We start from the raw sequence: 17,579 nt of genomic DNA on the forward strand, positions 1-17,579 counted from the left end.
CTTACCGCCTGTTTGCTCTGCTTGCCATGTGCGGTGCTCGATTCTTGTTCCTCTATCCGTTTTTCACCAAACCCCCCCAAAAAAAAAAAAACTGATAATGCAGAGTGTACTAACAAGCCCACCTTGGGGATTTTGAACGAACCCACTGACACAGGTTCATATCACATTCATACCACACTGTTTATGATCACACTGAGGAAAGTGAGTCCAGCATTCAACATTAAACATTTTAATATGCAAAATGAACTCTTTCTGAATCTTAGGCTATATTATTAAACAATAGCCTACATCTTAATATTTTATATTATTACTTATTTATGTATTTGCAACAAGGTCCACTGATATTACAAAGAACAAGACTAACATACCCCGCAATTAAACAGAAATCTTTAATAGCTATAGGATTAGTTTGTAAATGTTTGGTTAATGGGTATTTTTTGTGATTCTCTTTATTTTGAGCTACATTTTTAGCTGCCTGGTACACCAGATGGCAGTTTAATCAAACAAAATGATGTCCTTGTTTATGAGCAGATCATATATTTAGCACTTTGTCTGCAAATATAACTATTGTTTTAGTTTTTTTGTGAATCATTTCAAGTCGTTTATCAAGACACAAAGCAAAGCCTGACATGTTCCAGCCACTCCAATGAGATTTGTTTTGTTCATGTTTGAGGTTTTTTTTTTTTTTTTTTAACTTAAAGGTCAAATTAACATGTTTTGTTTTTTGTTAAAAACAGTGCATTTGAATAAGTCACCTTGGGCACAGGGAAAATATTATGGGTAGTTATTGCTTGTGTGACTATGTGAAAAGTAAACAATGATAGTTTTAGGTAAAATAATCCAGATGAACTGAGAATGATAGTTATTGTTATTCACAGGAGAGTAAAAGTACCAGTCAAGTTCATGACGTGGAGTCAAATGGGGCAACATTTTTCCTCTGAAATGTTAGCGCAAAAAAATAATTATAAAGTGGTAAAAACTGACATGTTGATGGAAGTGAAAGCACAGCACTTGAGTACATGTATTCAGCTACCTTCCACCACAATGACCCATGAGTTATTAGAGCAGCAGAATCATATGAGAACTCTACTTTGGTGTCAGTAAACACTGATGTAAGGCCAGAAAAAGAGGAACCCATCTGGACCTGTGACTTCAACCATGCCACACCTGCTGCACATCCGCATCTCTTCTCCAAATGGTGGTCAGATGGTCTCGTATTCAGCACCCTGTCCTGTGCGAGTTTATGGCGCACATTACCAGGCACAGGGCAGAGATTAAGAGCTCTTAAGGAGTAATTGTGTGTGTCCTCAGCTAGCTTTTGATGCAAGGTGATGTGACTGCTATGCAAATAGTCTCCAAATTAGATGCATAAATGGGATGAAGATAACCCTGAGTTTTCAGGCTGTCTTACATCACACGTAGGCAGCCCCTGTAAGTAAATGTTGATGGAACAATTTGTCCATGACCTTGACTTAGTCCTAGAAGAAGAAAAAATCCACTCAGAAGGCAATTTAAAACATTTTCTTCAATTATTTTCCCTTTTTTTGTTCACAGAGAAATTTTTCCAATTTGTGCTGGAACTTCTTGTCACACAGCGTGGGTAGACCGAGGGACGGGACATTTTCAAATAAATGGGATAAAGCATGACAGTTATTAAGACTGCAGCACAGTCAGCGTCAGTTCTTTGTCTTACAGTGGCATTATAGTTATGGTATGGTTGCTTAAAATGGCATGGTTAACATAGAAGTCATGTGATTAAGGTTTGATTTGAAAATTAAAATCCTCACAGTGAATCAACCAGTAACCTCAGAAGTGAAATCTTCACAGTGCAGGCAGTACTGTTTTTATTGTACTATCGCAGCCTTTCAACGGCTCTCGGTTATAAATATGCAGGTTTCTCCTTACAAGCCTGCAAAATAGAAAGCTAATATTCCATTCAATCATGTGGCTCTCTGATATCACAGATTACACTTCAATAGGAAATGAGCCGAGCTGTACTGTGGATGCAAATGCTGCGAGAATTTGCAATATCGCATTTAACAGTTTGCCTGTTTTGTCAATAGAGCTGAGAAGGTCATTTGCTCAGAGCATCCTGCAGTGATTTCCATTTGATTATATTTTTGTTTTGCAGTGCACGCTATTTATTGGGAGTCTTTTGCTATTTGTTAGAGGAGCATTCTCAGCAGACCCATTTAACCACTGACTTTCTGCAGATCCCCCCCCCCCCCCCTCTTTGTCCTGTGCTCCCAGCATCATTGTGCCTGTCACTGATGCATCTGTCTCCACTGTCATCTATAAATACCCCCTTCTCTCCCCTTCAAAAACCTGATTCCCATTGATTTAGTGACCTATATACGCATCAACACCGTCCTCTTCTTCCCCTGGCTCTCTGCTCCTTCCATCGATGGTCCTTTACTGTCTCCACCTCTTCGTTGCCCGCTTCTTTCCCTGCATCGTTCTCTTTTACGCTCAACTTAGACTACCTCTCCCTGCACCTTTTCCACCTCCTCCTCTGGCTATGAAGCGGGAGAGACTAATAATAGTTCACGGTGGCAGCTTAAGTCATGACACATGAAAGGGATTTGAATGAGCAGAAGAACAGTGGCGGCTGCTCATTTCTGTATTTCAAAGTCTTGTCATTGTGGTAAACTGAGCCTTTGGCTAATCTCCTGTGTGTGTAAACACTGGAGTAGATAGTCTGATGAAAGGAGTCTCTCGAAGAGGCGCAAAAATTCAATAAGAAATCTGACTCTGGCTGAAAGAAGACCCGCATACAAACACACAAACATGTAGGGAGCAAGCAGTGTGTGAGATGTGTGTGACTCTGTGTGTGTGTGTGTGCAGGTTTACAGGAAAGTGCTATGATGACATTATACTGCAGGGTGCTGCAAAATAGTGCCTGGAAACTAATGCTATAATGGTGAATACATGGCAAACAGAAGGGGATTAATAATGAATAAACCCCTGTCATAACATCAGTTCAGCTGAAACGTGCAGGAATCACAAGGGGATTTATAAACCCGGAACAGTCAGTGAAATCCATAAGAAAGCAGATTTCCATATTGTTATAGTGCTACTTCTGAACACCTTGTTTATCGAGTGAAGCCACACAGATCACAGGTGACGCAGAAAGAGAGATATGAAGCAGCATTACTGAGAATAAGATAGCAAGGCAGAGTGAGATCGGAGCGCGTGATTAACTGTCACACCGCCCAAGCTTAGCATACACCTGTAGTATGTAACAGCAACAATAGTCCCACTCCCACAGAACAGTGCAGGACTGCATCTCTCCTGCAACCCCACACTGACACCTGGTGGCTCGGCAAGGAAACCAAATCCTCACCAAAACTCGACAGTCTCAGTTGTTCTCCTGAGCCCCGAGGAGCTACAATGTCATCCTCGCACTCTTCAAAGCATCACCCTGCTGTTTGGTTTTTCACAGCACTTCTAAAAAAGAACTTTTAAACACAGCTTGATAAAAAAGCACGAGTGTTAAAAAAGAAAAAGAAAAAAAAAGTAACCTTCAGAAGAGACCACAACAGGAGATTTGAGGACAGTCAGTTTATTGAACAGCAAAATTGTGACAGGAAACACATTATTTCTTCTTTTTTTTTTTCCATTTCATTGTAAATAATGTCTATGACAACTGTGTCATTCACCACACATATTCATAACCGCCCTCTTTGTCGCAGAGAGAGACTTATTAGATGGACAGTGGGGTGTGGGTGCTTGTTGTTAAAGTGCTTTAATGCACAGTTCCTCTTGGAGGAACAACAGAGGCCGTGAGGAGAGCTCAGACCCCAGAAGGCCTCCAGGGTCCCCGGCTGCATCATACATTGAGTGATTGACAGGTTGGGAAGTTGTTTGTTTTCTTCTTTTGTCTACCTCGAGAGTGTGTGTGTGTGTGTGTGTGTGTGTGTGTGTGTCTGTGACTTCTACTTATTGCATATTAGTGAGCTGGTTTGTGTCTTTTCCGGTTCATGTGTAAAGCACAAAGCTTTCCATTAAAATGTAATAAACTCTTCACTATAATTATAATAAAATCTCATAATATCTAAGTTACATTCTCATATCTGATTCAGTTAGAATATGTAGGCGATATACATTTTTGTGGGTAACATAGCGGACACCCTCATCCTGTCGTCTCAGCCCTGTGAATCAAGTTTAACAGACAGATGAACTTAAAAATCTCAATCAACAATCTCCACTGAAATAAATCAGACCCAGGACTCTGTGTAAGTGTATTCAAAGTGTGCCTCTTGTGCCTAATAATCCTTTGTGCTTTCTTGATTGTATACACTCTTAGTCATACATTTGGTGTTTCAAAGCTCCACTCCATTCACCTACACTCCCCGGTTGTGAGGGGAGAGGAGGTGGCAGATAGAGGGAGAGAAGGGAGCGAGCATTGGTCTGACAATCAAAGAGAAAAAAAAAAATACCGCAGTGTCACACTAACAACTACACATCAACTACAGCACTGCACAGTCAGACACACACGCACGCACGCACGCACACACACACACACGTAACCAAATGCACAAGGTCAATGAAATTCACAGCTGAGTAAAACAAAATGACTTGCACAACATTTTCAGGACTCAACAGAAAAAAAAAAAAAAAAAAAAAAATCTCATATCAGATCTGAAAACAACAAGGGAGGAGTGAGGGTGGGGCTGGATGAAAAAAAAAAATCAAGTCAATAATCTCAACAACACATTAATTGGCATTCTGATCACGACAACATTGTTTATGAGATGAACTGGAAATCAGAATGTCAAAAAAAACAACAACAACAAGACAGTGATTTATCAAGACGAGCACACAGAAGCTGGCAGGGTTTTTTTTTTTTGTGTGTGTGCCGTTTTCCTGTGGCTCGGCTGTCATCTGCTAACATGGCTGGGGGGCGCCAGTGGACGTCTGGCAGCTCTGATGTGCCTCCCTGACCTATGGCTTTCAGTTAAGACTTTGATAACGCTGAGAGATTCACTAGCATGCAATTCTGCCGGCACAGCCTTGGTCGTTAGCAGCCGCCGCCTTCATATTGCAGCTACCTCATGGAAGAAGCACCATTCAAAATGAGTTACAGGCTGATGTCAGCAGGTCCCTATTAGCCCTCTCCAGGGTTCATTTCATTTCCAGAGATGTTTAAGTAGAGCCACAGGTCATCAACTTAAAAGCAGCTACATTTTTAGTATCATTCTATGACACCTTGTATGGTCCTGGTGGATAAAACTGTAGCAAACAGACTGAAACTTCACCCATAACCCCCGGGGAGAAGAATCTAGATCTACTCCTTCTGTTCCCCTTTGCATACATTAAAAAAAAACCCTCATTGATATGCTGCATTAAGTTGAAATGATGCTTGCTGCATTAAAACATGTTCCTTCAATTGATATGTCTTCATCACCACGACATAATCTCACAACAATATGGGTTGAAGGGGGAGCTGGAGAGGTAGGTGTGCAAATAAGCCATCATGTACAAAACAAACAATAAATCCTACAACGTAAAAGTTCATTTGATCTGCATATGTACAATATAGATAAGGTGGACACTTTGACACAGAAAAAATAAAACAACACATACAAATATATAGTACTATATTGTCTATAGAAAGGAATATCGATATAATAGATCTCACTCCCACAAATGATAACACATTGAGAAGTTGCATCGCCTATCTACAGTGCAACAGTACAAATGAAGAGCTGCTTGGGCAGTGGGAGCGAGGAAGGAATGTGATTGGATAATACACATCAAAGTCACCTTGATCTCCGGCGAGATAAACCAATGGCAGGGCTTCAGTGTTGTGATGCACAAACAAGATACGACAAGGGCTGCTCTCCACAGCGGCTTAAAGCAAACAAAACCTTCTAAAGCAAACAATTAGAGATGTTTGGTGAAACTCAAAAACACTGAAACCACATTGGTTCAATGTCTGATAAAGAAAAACGTTTTTTTCCATTACCTCTTTGGGGTCTTGCCACTGACTTCAAGTTCAAAGTAGAATTTTAAAGTGAGCGTGATCATCTGTAAACAATAATAAATATGTCTGGCTCAGAGGGGTTATCATCTACTCCAGTTAAGGTGTTATTGCCACCACAATGGTGGACTGTACTCATGTGATTTGTCAGCCAAATTGCTAAATATCTTCCAATAAACTGGAAATCATTTCAAGCCATTTAGTGTTCACAGCTAATGCTTTCACCTGAACAAACAATGAATCACACTGGGCAGAAAACTGCAGCCACACTGCTCTCTATGTTTGCACTAAAATGTCCAAATACCCTGCACATCTGACCACTAACCGATCAGTGATGTCACAGCAGGGCGGTCCATCATTCATCAACAACGAACATGAAATGGAAAGGACCGAACCACTGCTGTGACATCACTGTTTGGGGCGTGGCCACAAGACCAACTGATAATGACTTTGACCCTTAACAAGCAGGGTATAGAAGCAGTGTTTTTAAGAGTCTGTGTCGAGGAAAACAATGCATACATTTAGTTTTCCTGTTGCATAATGCCCACAAAAAGTGGCGCTCTGTTTGTTCACCAGAAACACGGGGTAACTGATACGAGGCAGAACAGCCAAACCATTGTGGGTAGTGTAAAATATCAGATGGAACCTGATCTACTTTAAAAGCCAAGGCAATCGAAGTTCATTACATCCACTTACAGGAAGGGATGTGGTTTCACAGGAAAGATCAGAGGAGAAGTGCTGGAAGCACATCAACACATTCCTGGGGTCTTTGTCTGAAACAGAGGCATATCATTTTCTCCAATTCTAAGCGTACTATTTTTTTAAGACATAAGGTTAAGGGGAGATTCTTTAAATACTATTTCATTACGCCCCTTCTAATGTGTTTAATGATCTTTCTAAGTAAAGAATGTGCATGTTATTGAGCCAGCTAACTATGGTCTTCCAGATGGTATTGTTGTAAAAACCAGGTACTGTAGGCCTTGCTGAACTGCAGCAACCAACGGCAGTACATCTACTTCATAAATTTCACAATCATATTCAAAAATTGCACAAAACAAAGAAAAGTCGTAATCATAAAGCGTTATTCCTTTAAGACTTCAACTGATATTTGTGGCTTCATTTCCAGAGTGCTAGCTGAGCGTGCCTACTGGAAGTTGTAGTGCCACCATAGGCAGCTTGGCAAAAAAAAAAAAAAAAAAAAAAGGCTCTGTCCTAAACTGTTTCAACATTCAACACAACAAATTTAAAATGAAATGTACTGAATGAGTCGTGCTTCGACCCTTCCACTTTTTTCACAATGAGATGAATCTTCACGCAGTTGTTTGTGATGCGTTATGGGAGGGAAAGGCAGAGAGGAGGTTGCCTTTTATTTGTCTTTGTTAGGCAAGAAGCTGAGGATAAATTCACCCACACCCAGGAAGTAGATCACCTGGGCGATGCCAAACAGCGGCGCTATGACCAAGGCTCGACAGTAGGCTCCCTTCAGGAAGGCTGATGGACCCTCATTACGCAAGATTTTCCTGTAGAGCATAAAAAAGACTCATTATAAAAGGTGAAGGATGCAACAAGCACTAGTTAAATCCGGTGCACAGTGTTTTACCTCATACTGTATGTTCTTAATAACTGTATGTATTTTGGAGTGAATTAGGCACTTGTTTTCATTTCTTCTTGTAAAATGTGTGGAGTCATACAGACACACAACAAGACAGATCCTTGTGAGACACATTCTGACTTCACCGCACACACTATATCACACATGACGCAGCAGCAAAGACATAATGAGGTCACCTGATACAGTCAGTCACTCCACTGTACGTGTCTTCTGTGCTTCCTCGGTTCAGAGACTGCAGTCTGGTCTTTATCACTGAAACACACAGAGCTCATGTGGTTATTAATCACAGCTTAATGGTTAAAAGCACGGCCTTTACAATGTTCAAAGTCCCACTGCTCACCATCGACGGGGTTGACAGCAACAGCCGCCGTGCTTCCAGCAGCGCAGCCTGCTATGAAGGACACATAGAAAGGTGCAGGTCCTTCAGAGCCTCTTTTGCCCAGGTTATTCAGGTTGGCGAAGAGGGGGAAATAGATGATGGAGAAAGGAACATCCCTACGAGTAGAAGAGAAAGTTATGTGTGTGTGTGTGTGTGTGTGTGGTTCTTTACAGATGGTTTGTAAACTTAGCACTTTGTCACAATATCTGTTTTACCTGAGCAATGTGGCTCCAAGGCCTTTATACAGCCCGGCAATGCCCTTCTCCTTCAGTAGTTCTCTGGTTAGCTGCATGGCTGTTGGGGACTTGGTCTCCACAGTACCTGCAGCCACCGTCTCTGGCATCAGCTTCCTCTGAGCCGCTGTGGAGCATTAGAAACAAAACATTAAGAATAGTAAGAGCTTTTAGGGCGCCAGATAGCCTAGGGATTATGTTGCCACCCCCCACTATTATGATGTCATCCCCCACTATCTCTCCTCCCAATTTCCCCTGTCCCTCTTCAGCTGATATGCAAAAATATCCCCAAAACAGAGACAAACTGTTTGATGTAAAGTTAACAATAATAACACAAAGCTACATACATTTTGAAAACTAGTACAGAAAAAATAAAATAAGGATGTTGTAATCTCTGGTATGACCACATGAGGCCACTCTCACTCCAGTGTATCTCTCACATTCCCCCATCGACCTTCACTCTTTGCTTTAACACCATCTGGATTTCATTTTCTCTTACCGACGCGTCCAGCATCTTGGAGCTGGATTTTCAACATCTCCATAGGAGTGGTGACGATAACCTACGATCAAAATGAAAAACAAATCACAACGTGTCAGGTGCGGCGCAACAAATCCACACTGTGTTACAAAGCAGCGACACAAAAGAGTTCAGGGGGATTGATTTAACACTGAGCATGCCAGGCAAAACGTGTGTCCACTGTAAATCTACTAGCATGCATTAGCTGTCTGTCACCTCTTGTTTGCCTCGGTGATCCACACAGTAGTAACAAGTTAACAGGATTACGGGTGAGATGGCCGTGTTCTCAGCCACAATCTTAATCCAAGGTCTGCTGCACTTAATCTAATCACGTTCCTTAGGCTTGAAGCCTTTGCCCCCATTGACAAAAGGCCTTTCCCCTACGGCTCACACTGCAGCACATATCTGCAGTTTACATAGCCTGGCACTCTCACAGCGTCTTATCTGATCACTGTGTTATGTCCTGCTAAAAAGGACAATATTACGTTCATTAAAAAAAAAAGCATTCCTGGTATGGAACACTTGAACACAAGTTAAAACGGGATAATCTGCAGAGACAAGTTGCAAGTATGTTTCTGCTCACAGCCTCTCATGCAAATCTGGTCGTGGCTTATTCCAGCTGTAGGCAGTGACGAACGAGGCGATGTGGTTGGTGCGTGAGCTGACCCAGGCAGCGCTAATGGATAGCAGGTCCAGATGGAGAACAGGAGGATGCAATTAAAGCAACACCTCACTCACTCACTCACTCACTCACTCACTCACTCACCTGGCATGTTCCTGCCCCGCATCCAGCCAGCATCTCTTTGACCAGAGTGAGTTTTCTGAAACAATAAAGATATTTAAAAAAAACAAGAAGATCAGATGATTCATGATGTAGACTGACAGTGTGAGAGAGTGGCCATTTTTATTTCAACTGTCAAAAAAAAAAAAACACAAGAGAAGGAGTTGTCACCACCCCGGGCTGGTGATGCTAATCTCTGTCTTCCATATCAACATGTCAGGCACAAGGGCAGATTAATAATTCACAAGGTGAGTGGCCAGGCAAGAGAAGTCAATCATTCATCAGCCTGCGTGTTTGTCACCATAGAGATGGAGAGAAATGCCCTAGAAAAACTTTTAGTTGTATCTGTGCAAGCAGTGCACATGAGGGGGCACTGATGGGTGATGGATTGAAGCAGCTGGTGACGTGACTTCATGCAGGACAGAAGCCGACCGGCATACAAGCCACTCTGTATTTTTAAACTAGACAGTTAAAACACTAGCGTGAGCACTGACGCTCGGTGCTTGAAGAGGGAGCGACACAACGGTGGAGGATTAACAAGAGGCTCGGTGAAAACACAGCGAGCTAATGTGTCAGGTTACATGTTAGTAAACACGACAGTTAATCACGGTGTGAATGAGGGGAGTGTGTGCGTGTGTGTGTGTGTGTGTGTGCGTGTGCGTGTGTGTCTGTGTGTGTGTGTGTGTGCAACATGCAGCTTGTCAGCAGTTCCATGGCTCACCCATCCTTGGAGAGGTGCTGCCTGAAGAAGTCGTTAGCGGCCAACTTGATGGCTTTCTCTGGTGTGACTAGTGTTAAGTTCACCGCCGCTCCTGAAGAGACAAAAGGACAGAGAGCAAGAGAGAGAGAGAGAGAGGCAAGAAGAAGAGAAAGACAAGAAGAAATAGAGAAGGAAGAGAGACAATGAGGCTGTGGAAGCTGAGTTTTGGATATCAGTGCTCGGGCTATAAAGTGGCAAGAACTTGGTGATACAATATGCACGACGGTATTGGGAATTTAAGTCAATATCAGTATTGTTATATTTTGTGATACAGTAAGAATGGCATTCTATTGGGATCTTTCTAAAAACAATTTTTGGTAAACTATTATACAAAAAACATCACCCATATAAATCGGAGTAAAAGAAAAGAACTTGAAACATCCTTTTTCTAACAGTGGGACCAGCATTTTTATTTATCAAAGTTCCTTAAACATCCAACATTGTAGCACTTTTTCTAAAATCTACAGCAAGGGATTCTTATCTTTCAGTAAAGAGAACAAACAAACCAAAACAAACTGTTTTTGAGAAACAACACGGTATCAAAATACATAAAACCACAATACTCAAGTGTAAAAATATTTACCTAGAACAAAGTATATACCATGACTATGAAGCTGAAACAGAGTCCTACAAACAATATAAAAAAATGACCTTCTATGAGCTAACCCAGTAATGAAGAGACTCGGGTGAAGGTTCAGAACTCACCTCTGTACATCCCAAAATACCCCTCTGACCGGATGGTCTTAATAAGGCAATCTGACCTGAAACACAAATACAGAAGTTGAGGTTTGTTTCTCAGAGTGCTACCAAACAATCTGTTTTTTTAAAAAAAAAATAGGCTTTATTAAGATTGCAGCAGAAAACAATGATTTGGAGACTTTGAAAATCTAACAGTGAAACACACGAGTTTCATACATGCTGGTGTAAAGGCGGGCTCCATTTTGCTGGTTCTGCAAGCGAGTCTTGGCCAGGTCAATGGGAAACACACAGGTCACTCCAATCAGGCCAGCGATCCCCCCATTGATCAATTTGGCAGGCAAACTGTGAGGAGGAGACAACAATTAAGACCAAAACGTGACATGTGAGAGGGCAACAGATGACGAATAAAGCTGCAGTGCTGCTTTATCAAACCTTACCTGATTTGCTTGTCAGCCATTTATGTTAAGCCCTGGCTGGTCAAAGAGTCAATATGTCTGTAAGCTAGTCACTCGGTGGTCGTCCTTGGCTCCCGACGTTTGGAACAATAGCGTGCGTTGCTCTCACAGTGGGATTACTGTAGTCTGATTATGCTTTGGCGGCTCTCTTTTCTGTGCAGTGGCTGTTAGTTTCAGTTAGGGGATAACTGTAAAAAAAAAACAAAAAAAAACCACAAAAGGACAAGATCAGATTACTTTCTGAAATGTAATACAAAAAAAGGAGAGCTTCATAATAACGCAACATCGCTTAATGTCGTGTCTACATAATTCCATCTCATTTGACTAAATCCAAAGATGGTTTGATTGTTGGTTTCATAACATGTTTTTAGAAGACACATCTGTCCAAAGAAATAACAGCTAGACTGCATCCAAATATTGAAGTGTGATCCTCCTAAATAAACAGATGAAAAAGAGAGCTGCAGTCTTGGAGACGTGAGAAGTGACACAGAACTGTCAGGGAGCAGACGCAGAGATGGGCTCTCCGCTCAGTGACTCTGCCAACCTGAACAGAGAGTTCTTTCATTTGAAAATGCATCCGTAACTACCACTAACGCCCCCACCTTCGACAATAAAAAACACAAATTCTACAGTCTTAAAAGTCCTACAGAACTAGTCTGGTGTTTGACTGTTGGTCGGAAATAGCTGTTGGTATTTACTGAAGGTTTTGCAGGACGATTAAGTAAGTCTCCCCAGTGAGGATCAGAGGCTGTAGGGCTGGGGAAAAAAAAGAACTTTCTGCCTCTCCTCATACAGTAGGTGAGCTCAAACCAAACACAACCCCAGGTTGCAGGTGGGGTGACATGACATGCTATCAGTGCTGCCAGGTGTTGGGAAATTGAAACCAAGTCCTAAAAAAACAGACAAGCAACGCCTGATTCACCTCAGATGAATTTGTAAATACTAAGAGAAAATAATGGGACGCAGATGGCCTAGAGTTTGGTTCATACAGTACCCCATGTAAGGAGTCCTCCAAGCGGTTGGCCCAGGTTCCAATCCGACCTGTGGATCCTTCCCCTCATGTCATTCCCCACACTCTCTCCGGATTTCCTTCTCTATCCACTATCCTATCAAATGAAAGGCCCCAAAATATCTCTTTTTAAAAAAAAAGAGAAACTTATTCCAAAGAGCAAGAGAAAAAAAATCAATCAAGCCTGTGAGTCCAATTCAAATACTGTTGCATAAAGAACAGACAGCCCTCCGTAAAAGTAGAGTGGCTGGTTAACAGAATGAATCTGTCCAACACATAAAATCCAGATCTTTAGTTTCTGAAAACATAAGAAGATAATTGCATCAATACTCACAACTGGAGAACTTGATTGAGGAAATGCTTGTTTCCTCTTAAAAAAGCGATAATCAAAATAGCTGATTTTTTTTCCCGTAATAGACTATAGGATATTTCAGATATACAGCTGATAATCAAGAGTAACATATTCATCCCTGACTAAAACAATGAAAGCAGATAGACAACCACTGTGCAGCATCTTTGAAACTGAGCTGTAGATATCTCTGTGGAGAGATTACTCTGTGTTAAAACTAATCCACTATCACCACCAACATCTGTGCGTCATGTGTGTCCTTGAACACTCATGGTTTATGCAGAAGCTCTTTCATTGCGTAACTGGAATCGTATATTGTTTAACATACAGGGTAAGATTTATCATCTGCAGGCTTGAAAGTCGTTTTTTGTGTAAACAGAAGAAATATGCCTGATGGGGCCAAGATGCTCCCTATTTCTGGTCCATAATGTCCTCAATATGAAAAGACGATTTCCATTTCCCCTTTCACTCTCTCCACCCCCTCCATCCACCAATCACAAGCTGCCTCTGCGTATGCAACCCGCCTCCTCCTCTCTACTCCACACCAGCCCTCCCCCCCACCATCATTTCCCTCAGTCACGAGTCACGACTCTCAAAACACAGCTTTTCCGTCTCAGATCTCTGCTGACTTGCAGGTTTTTTCATTGTGAAGTGCATCTACAACTTATCTCCCCAACATTCAGGTTCAAAGAGATCGCACAGTGTGAGCGTTTTTTTGTAGGTTTCTGATGACTACAGCTGCGGTCTGGCTCTGTTTGGTTTGGATGGGGACTTGAGGCCCACGCTGGCTGCTCCAGAGGTGGAGGGAGGAGGAGGAGGAGGAGGAGGAGGGAAGGACCTCTCTGGTCTCTGTTCCCTGGAGCTTCACACAGCCGACTTCACAGCCCTCCTCTGTCATTCGTCTCCCTCAAACTGATCCTGAACATTTTCTCACCCGACAGCTGTGAGAAACACCCACCTCCTCACTCTACTGCATGCTTCTATTTCCCTATTTTCTGATTGCAGTCACTACTTAGTTACAAAACTGTCTGTTCTGTGTGAGGAGGAAATGCATTAGGTTTGAAGCTCAATGCATTCTCCTTCACCGCTGTAGTTTTACGGCATTAGTCGTCCACTTCAGTTCATCAACACCACACAACTACATCTGCACCAGGACTTTAACTTGACTCACGGACACGGCCTGGCTGTCTGCTGTCCTGACATGACAAAAGAGAGTCTGTGGAATCAAGTGATTCAGCGTCTGCAGTGTCCAACAGCACAGTGGCAGTACTCATCACCCAAATCTCCAAGACAGTCATTTTATTCTCACAGCACAAGAATATCAAATGGATCAAAACTGCAGGGGAATCTGCATTAAATAAGAATGAAAACTGGTTTAAAGTGACTGAAAAGATGAAAAGATCTCTTGTTCCGACTCACACAGAGGTCATATTTTGAGTTTGTACCAAGATAAGCACTGATTAGTAAACTAAAGACAAGGTGATTGTGAAACTTGGCTGCCATGCAGAGCCTTCAAATACTTTATCAAACAGATAACGGCTCTGTTTCTGACCCTTGCTCGTCACTTTACCTTGAAGAAAGAGGCAATAAACGCTGCTTTACTGACAAGGACCCTGATAAGTTATGTGGAATCTTATAAGCAGAGCAGCAAGCGATCTCCAGCTAGAAGTGAGGACATTACAGTCAAGGCTTCGAAAAGAAACTTTTTAGAGATTTTCAAACATGATGACCAGTTTTTACCTGTAAATGCTCACAGGTGTAAGGGGATGTAAATGCTGTCCCATGGGGCAAAGGGGGGAACAACCATAGACTCTCATACAGTCGAGACCGGGGCTCAAAAAACTCTTCAAAAAACCCATTTGTTAAAACACAAATACAACCCTGCAGACACTGAAAATCTACCCAGAAATAGATGCCAATGTATTTCCTATGCAAAGCATGCAAACTATATTCCTTCATTCAAATCACCTAGAGGAGAAAAAAATACCTCGTCCACCCCGGCTCATTGTCTACCTCTCTGTCTTGTTGTGGCAAACAGGGCAAAGGTCTCGCTAACTGAGTGACAGGGAGTTTGGTGATTGACAGGAGGAAGTGTGTGGCTAAAGCAAGCGACCAAGTGCTGTTGTAGTCAGCACTCCGCTCATGTGACTGTGGCCATAGTGGGAAAAAAAAAGAAGACAGCAATGAGAAATCAACACAGGCTGGATCAGGCTGTAAATACCAGTCCATCTGTCTCGCATGAACTGGTTAATATATTCACTGCCAGCTCTAAGCCAATGAGAGAGGACCTGCACTGACCACTGTTTCAGTCACTTGTGCGTTCCTGCAAATCTCCATCAGATGAGTGGGTACTTCTCTGAGCTGCAAGATCACAGAGAAATGTCCCAAAAAAAACAAAAAAAACAACGTACACATCTACAGCAAAGCTAGCAGCTGACTTTAAGCTTCATATCGTCAGTGTGTCCGTTTGTTGGATCAATCTTCTAAAAGGATTGGTTTGTAAATAGTTCTCTGCACTGACAGCTGATCTAGCGGGGTTATCCTGCTTTTTTTCCCCCCCAAATGCTGGTTTATGAGATGCGTGCTATTTCGGGACATCTAGAGCACTGCGGAAACGAGGGATGAATTTTTTTTGGCGTCACAGATAACTCTGATTACTATTTCCTCTTCCCTGCTGCATCGGGATTATAAACCCTAATGCCTACTTATGAAAGCTTGTTCACCATCTCCATTTACAACCGGCGGCCCGAGAGTTACCATCAGGACACAGCCATGCATTTACACATACAGGTCCTAGACACGGAGTTCACATTACAGCCAGTAATGCCTGCACAGTAAAATGCATTGTTTCGTTTATCACCTGCTGTAGATCAGAAATAACAAGCCGAGGAGTTCAACTAACAGGCGGGCCAAAATGTCCTTTCAGTGCAGAGAGGCGGTGTAGTGTTTGGTCCCTCAGACACTACAGGTATTGATGGTGCCCCAGTTTTCTGAAGTCACCCTGGGCGCTTTCCATTGCATCTCTTTTGTTTCGTCTCCCTCTCAGCTTTCCTACATCCTCGATAGAAAAAAATAAAACCCCTGCTCGAAGGCTTTCCGTCGATAAAAAGCCAAATACAGCATTTGAGCATCTGGTTACAGTTTGCAGATTATAGAAGAGCCATGAAGGGCCAGATGGAGTTTAACTTTCACAAAGCATCACAATCATCTTCCCACCAGCACGGCTGTACATCCTCGCCATTCAGTGCACACACACCCGTGACATTTGCTCGTCCAAGCCTCTGGGGTTTTAGCACACGTCATGAATGCTATATAGATGTAGGCCTGTATTAAATTGTGTGTGTGTTTTTGTTTTTTTTTACTTTAATGATCGGTATGTTTTCATCAGTAAAGCTAAATAAGTAAAGCAGTGCCAGCAATGTCACCCTACACCCAAGAATGGCTCCCCTCATCAATTATTTCAAGGCTGCAGGAAAGCTTTATAACACTGCCCGGCCTCTGTATAACCTTACCTTACCAATACCCTGGAAACTTGTTATGTGTTGCCGTAAGTTTGCAGGTACTCTTGAAAACCTGATCGGCTGCAAAGTGAGCCCTCGCCGAGTGAGCTGTGTTAGGCCTCTTCGGAGATGAGATGGCGAATAGTAGGCTACTAGAATGGGCAAGGTGGGCACAAATAGGACTTGCCTCGAGTCCAGTATGACAAATATTCATCATTAATAAGGATTATTAAGAGACTGCATCGTGCCTTCCTTTAGGCCTGCTAAGAAGGTACAGTATGTTAATGATTATCCAGGTCGTCAGAGTTCTCCACCAATGAAAAGGGGAGGTGGGTTCAGTTGAACTGGGTTTTACTCTCCACTATCAGCATCCCAGCCCACATGAGTATATCTACACCCCTCACTACTGAGCGGAAGCCGGCAGAGGGCGGTCGCAATGCCCCCCACCCCCCACCCCCCCTTTACAGTCCAGAAGGAAATACGGTTTCTAGTCTGGTAACAGCCAAAACCAAACCACTGTCCATACAAACCTTCACAGCTCGGTTATCACGACACAGAAACATTTACACCTGAGCCCAAAAGGCGAGTCCATTTAAAGGGTTAAAACATGCCATGCCATATTAACGACTGTATAGTAACAATTTCTGCATTACGTCCATTGGCAACATCTTTAGCAGCTTTAATTAGTTCTACCGTAACAATTGTCACATTTTAAAACCCACAATATGTTGAAAATGTTAGGCTTGCCACATAACGGAAAATGATTTTGCTGCTCTCTCTCACAACGAAGCGACAAACCGCTGCATTACATTGTGAAATACTAGCCATCTTTTCATATCCTTTATCGTCTTCATTTTCGTAGAGGAATGGAAAATCTGCACGGTACGTCGCGTCCCGTGTTCTGCACAGGTAAGATTATAACGGTGTTAGAGGCATTTTTCACAATAACACATCCGGCAAATTCCATGTCAAGACGTTCAACCGCATCCCGTTATCTACATACCGCATGTGGTCGTCTCCTTTCCTCTCTCCCGGTGTTGGATGTGACTGTTTTTAAAAAAAAAAAAAATCAAAGTCTTCACACTGTGTATCTTTGACTGACAGACCGACAGCAGCTAACCTACCGGTGTTACTAGCATTTGAGAGTCCAGAGAGGAGGGAGGTGGAGGAGGTGGGAGTGGAAGCAGGCAGGCAGGCAGGCAGGCGGGGAAGGAGGGAGGGAGAGGGGGGGGGGAGAGGGGGGGGGGGTGGGGGTGGGCAAGCGTCGAATAAAACACAGAAAGGGGATTTAAAAGGGTCCTC

At 42.6% G+C, this 17,579-nt stretch overlaps 1 protein-coding gene across 2 annotated transcripts; it reads right to left on the reverse strand.

The window, feature by feature from the left end:
• Nucleotides 1-3,546: 3,546 nt before the first annotated feature.
• On the reverse strand, nt 3,547-17,438 carry slc25a22a (solute carrier family 25 member 22a). Of its 2 annotated transcripts, none has more exons than XM_061035508.1 (11): nt 17,281-17,438; nt 11,402-11,607; nt 11,181-11,306; nt 10,971-11,026; nt 10,227-10,317; nt 9,491-9,545; nt 8,707-8,767; nt 8,190-8,334; nt 7,936-8,090; nt 7,772-7,847; nt 3,547-7,503 (listed from the first exon to the last, which is right to left on the reverse strand). In XM_061035508.1, exons 2-11 carry the CDS (start codon nt 11,419-11,421, stop codon nt 7,350-7,352), a joined length of 939 nt encoding a protein of 312 aa, XP_060891491.1. In that variant the 5' UTR covers nt 11,422-11,607; nt 17,281-17,438; the 3' UTR covers nt 3,547-7,349. The 2 variants fall into 2 exon arrangements, with proteins under 2 accessions (XP_060891491.1, XP_060891492.1); XM_061035509.1 differs by lacking the exon at nt 17,281-17,438 and adding an exon at nt 16,290-16,441.
• Nucleotides 17,439-17,579: the final 141 nt, after the last annotated feature.

This window comes from Labrus mixtus, chromosome 4 (assembly GCF_963584025.1).
Source record: "Labrus mixtus chromosome 4, fLabMix1.1, whole genome shotgun sequence".
Lineage (NCBI taxonomy): Eukaryota > Metazoa > Chordata > Actinopteri > Labriformes > Labridae > Labrus > Labrus mixtus.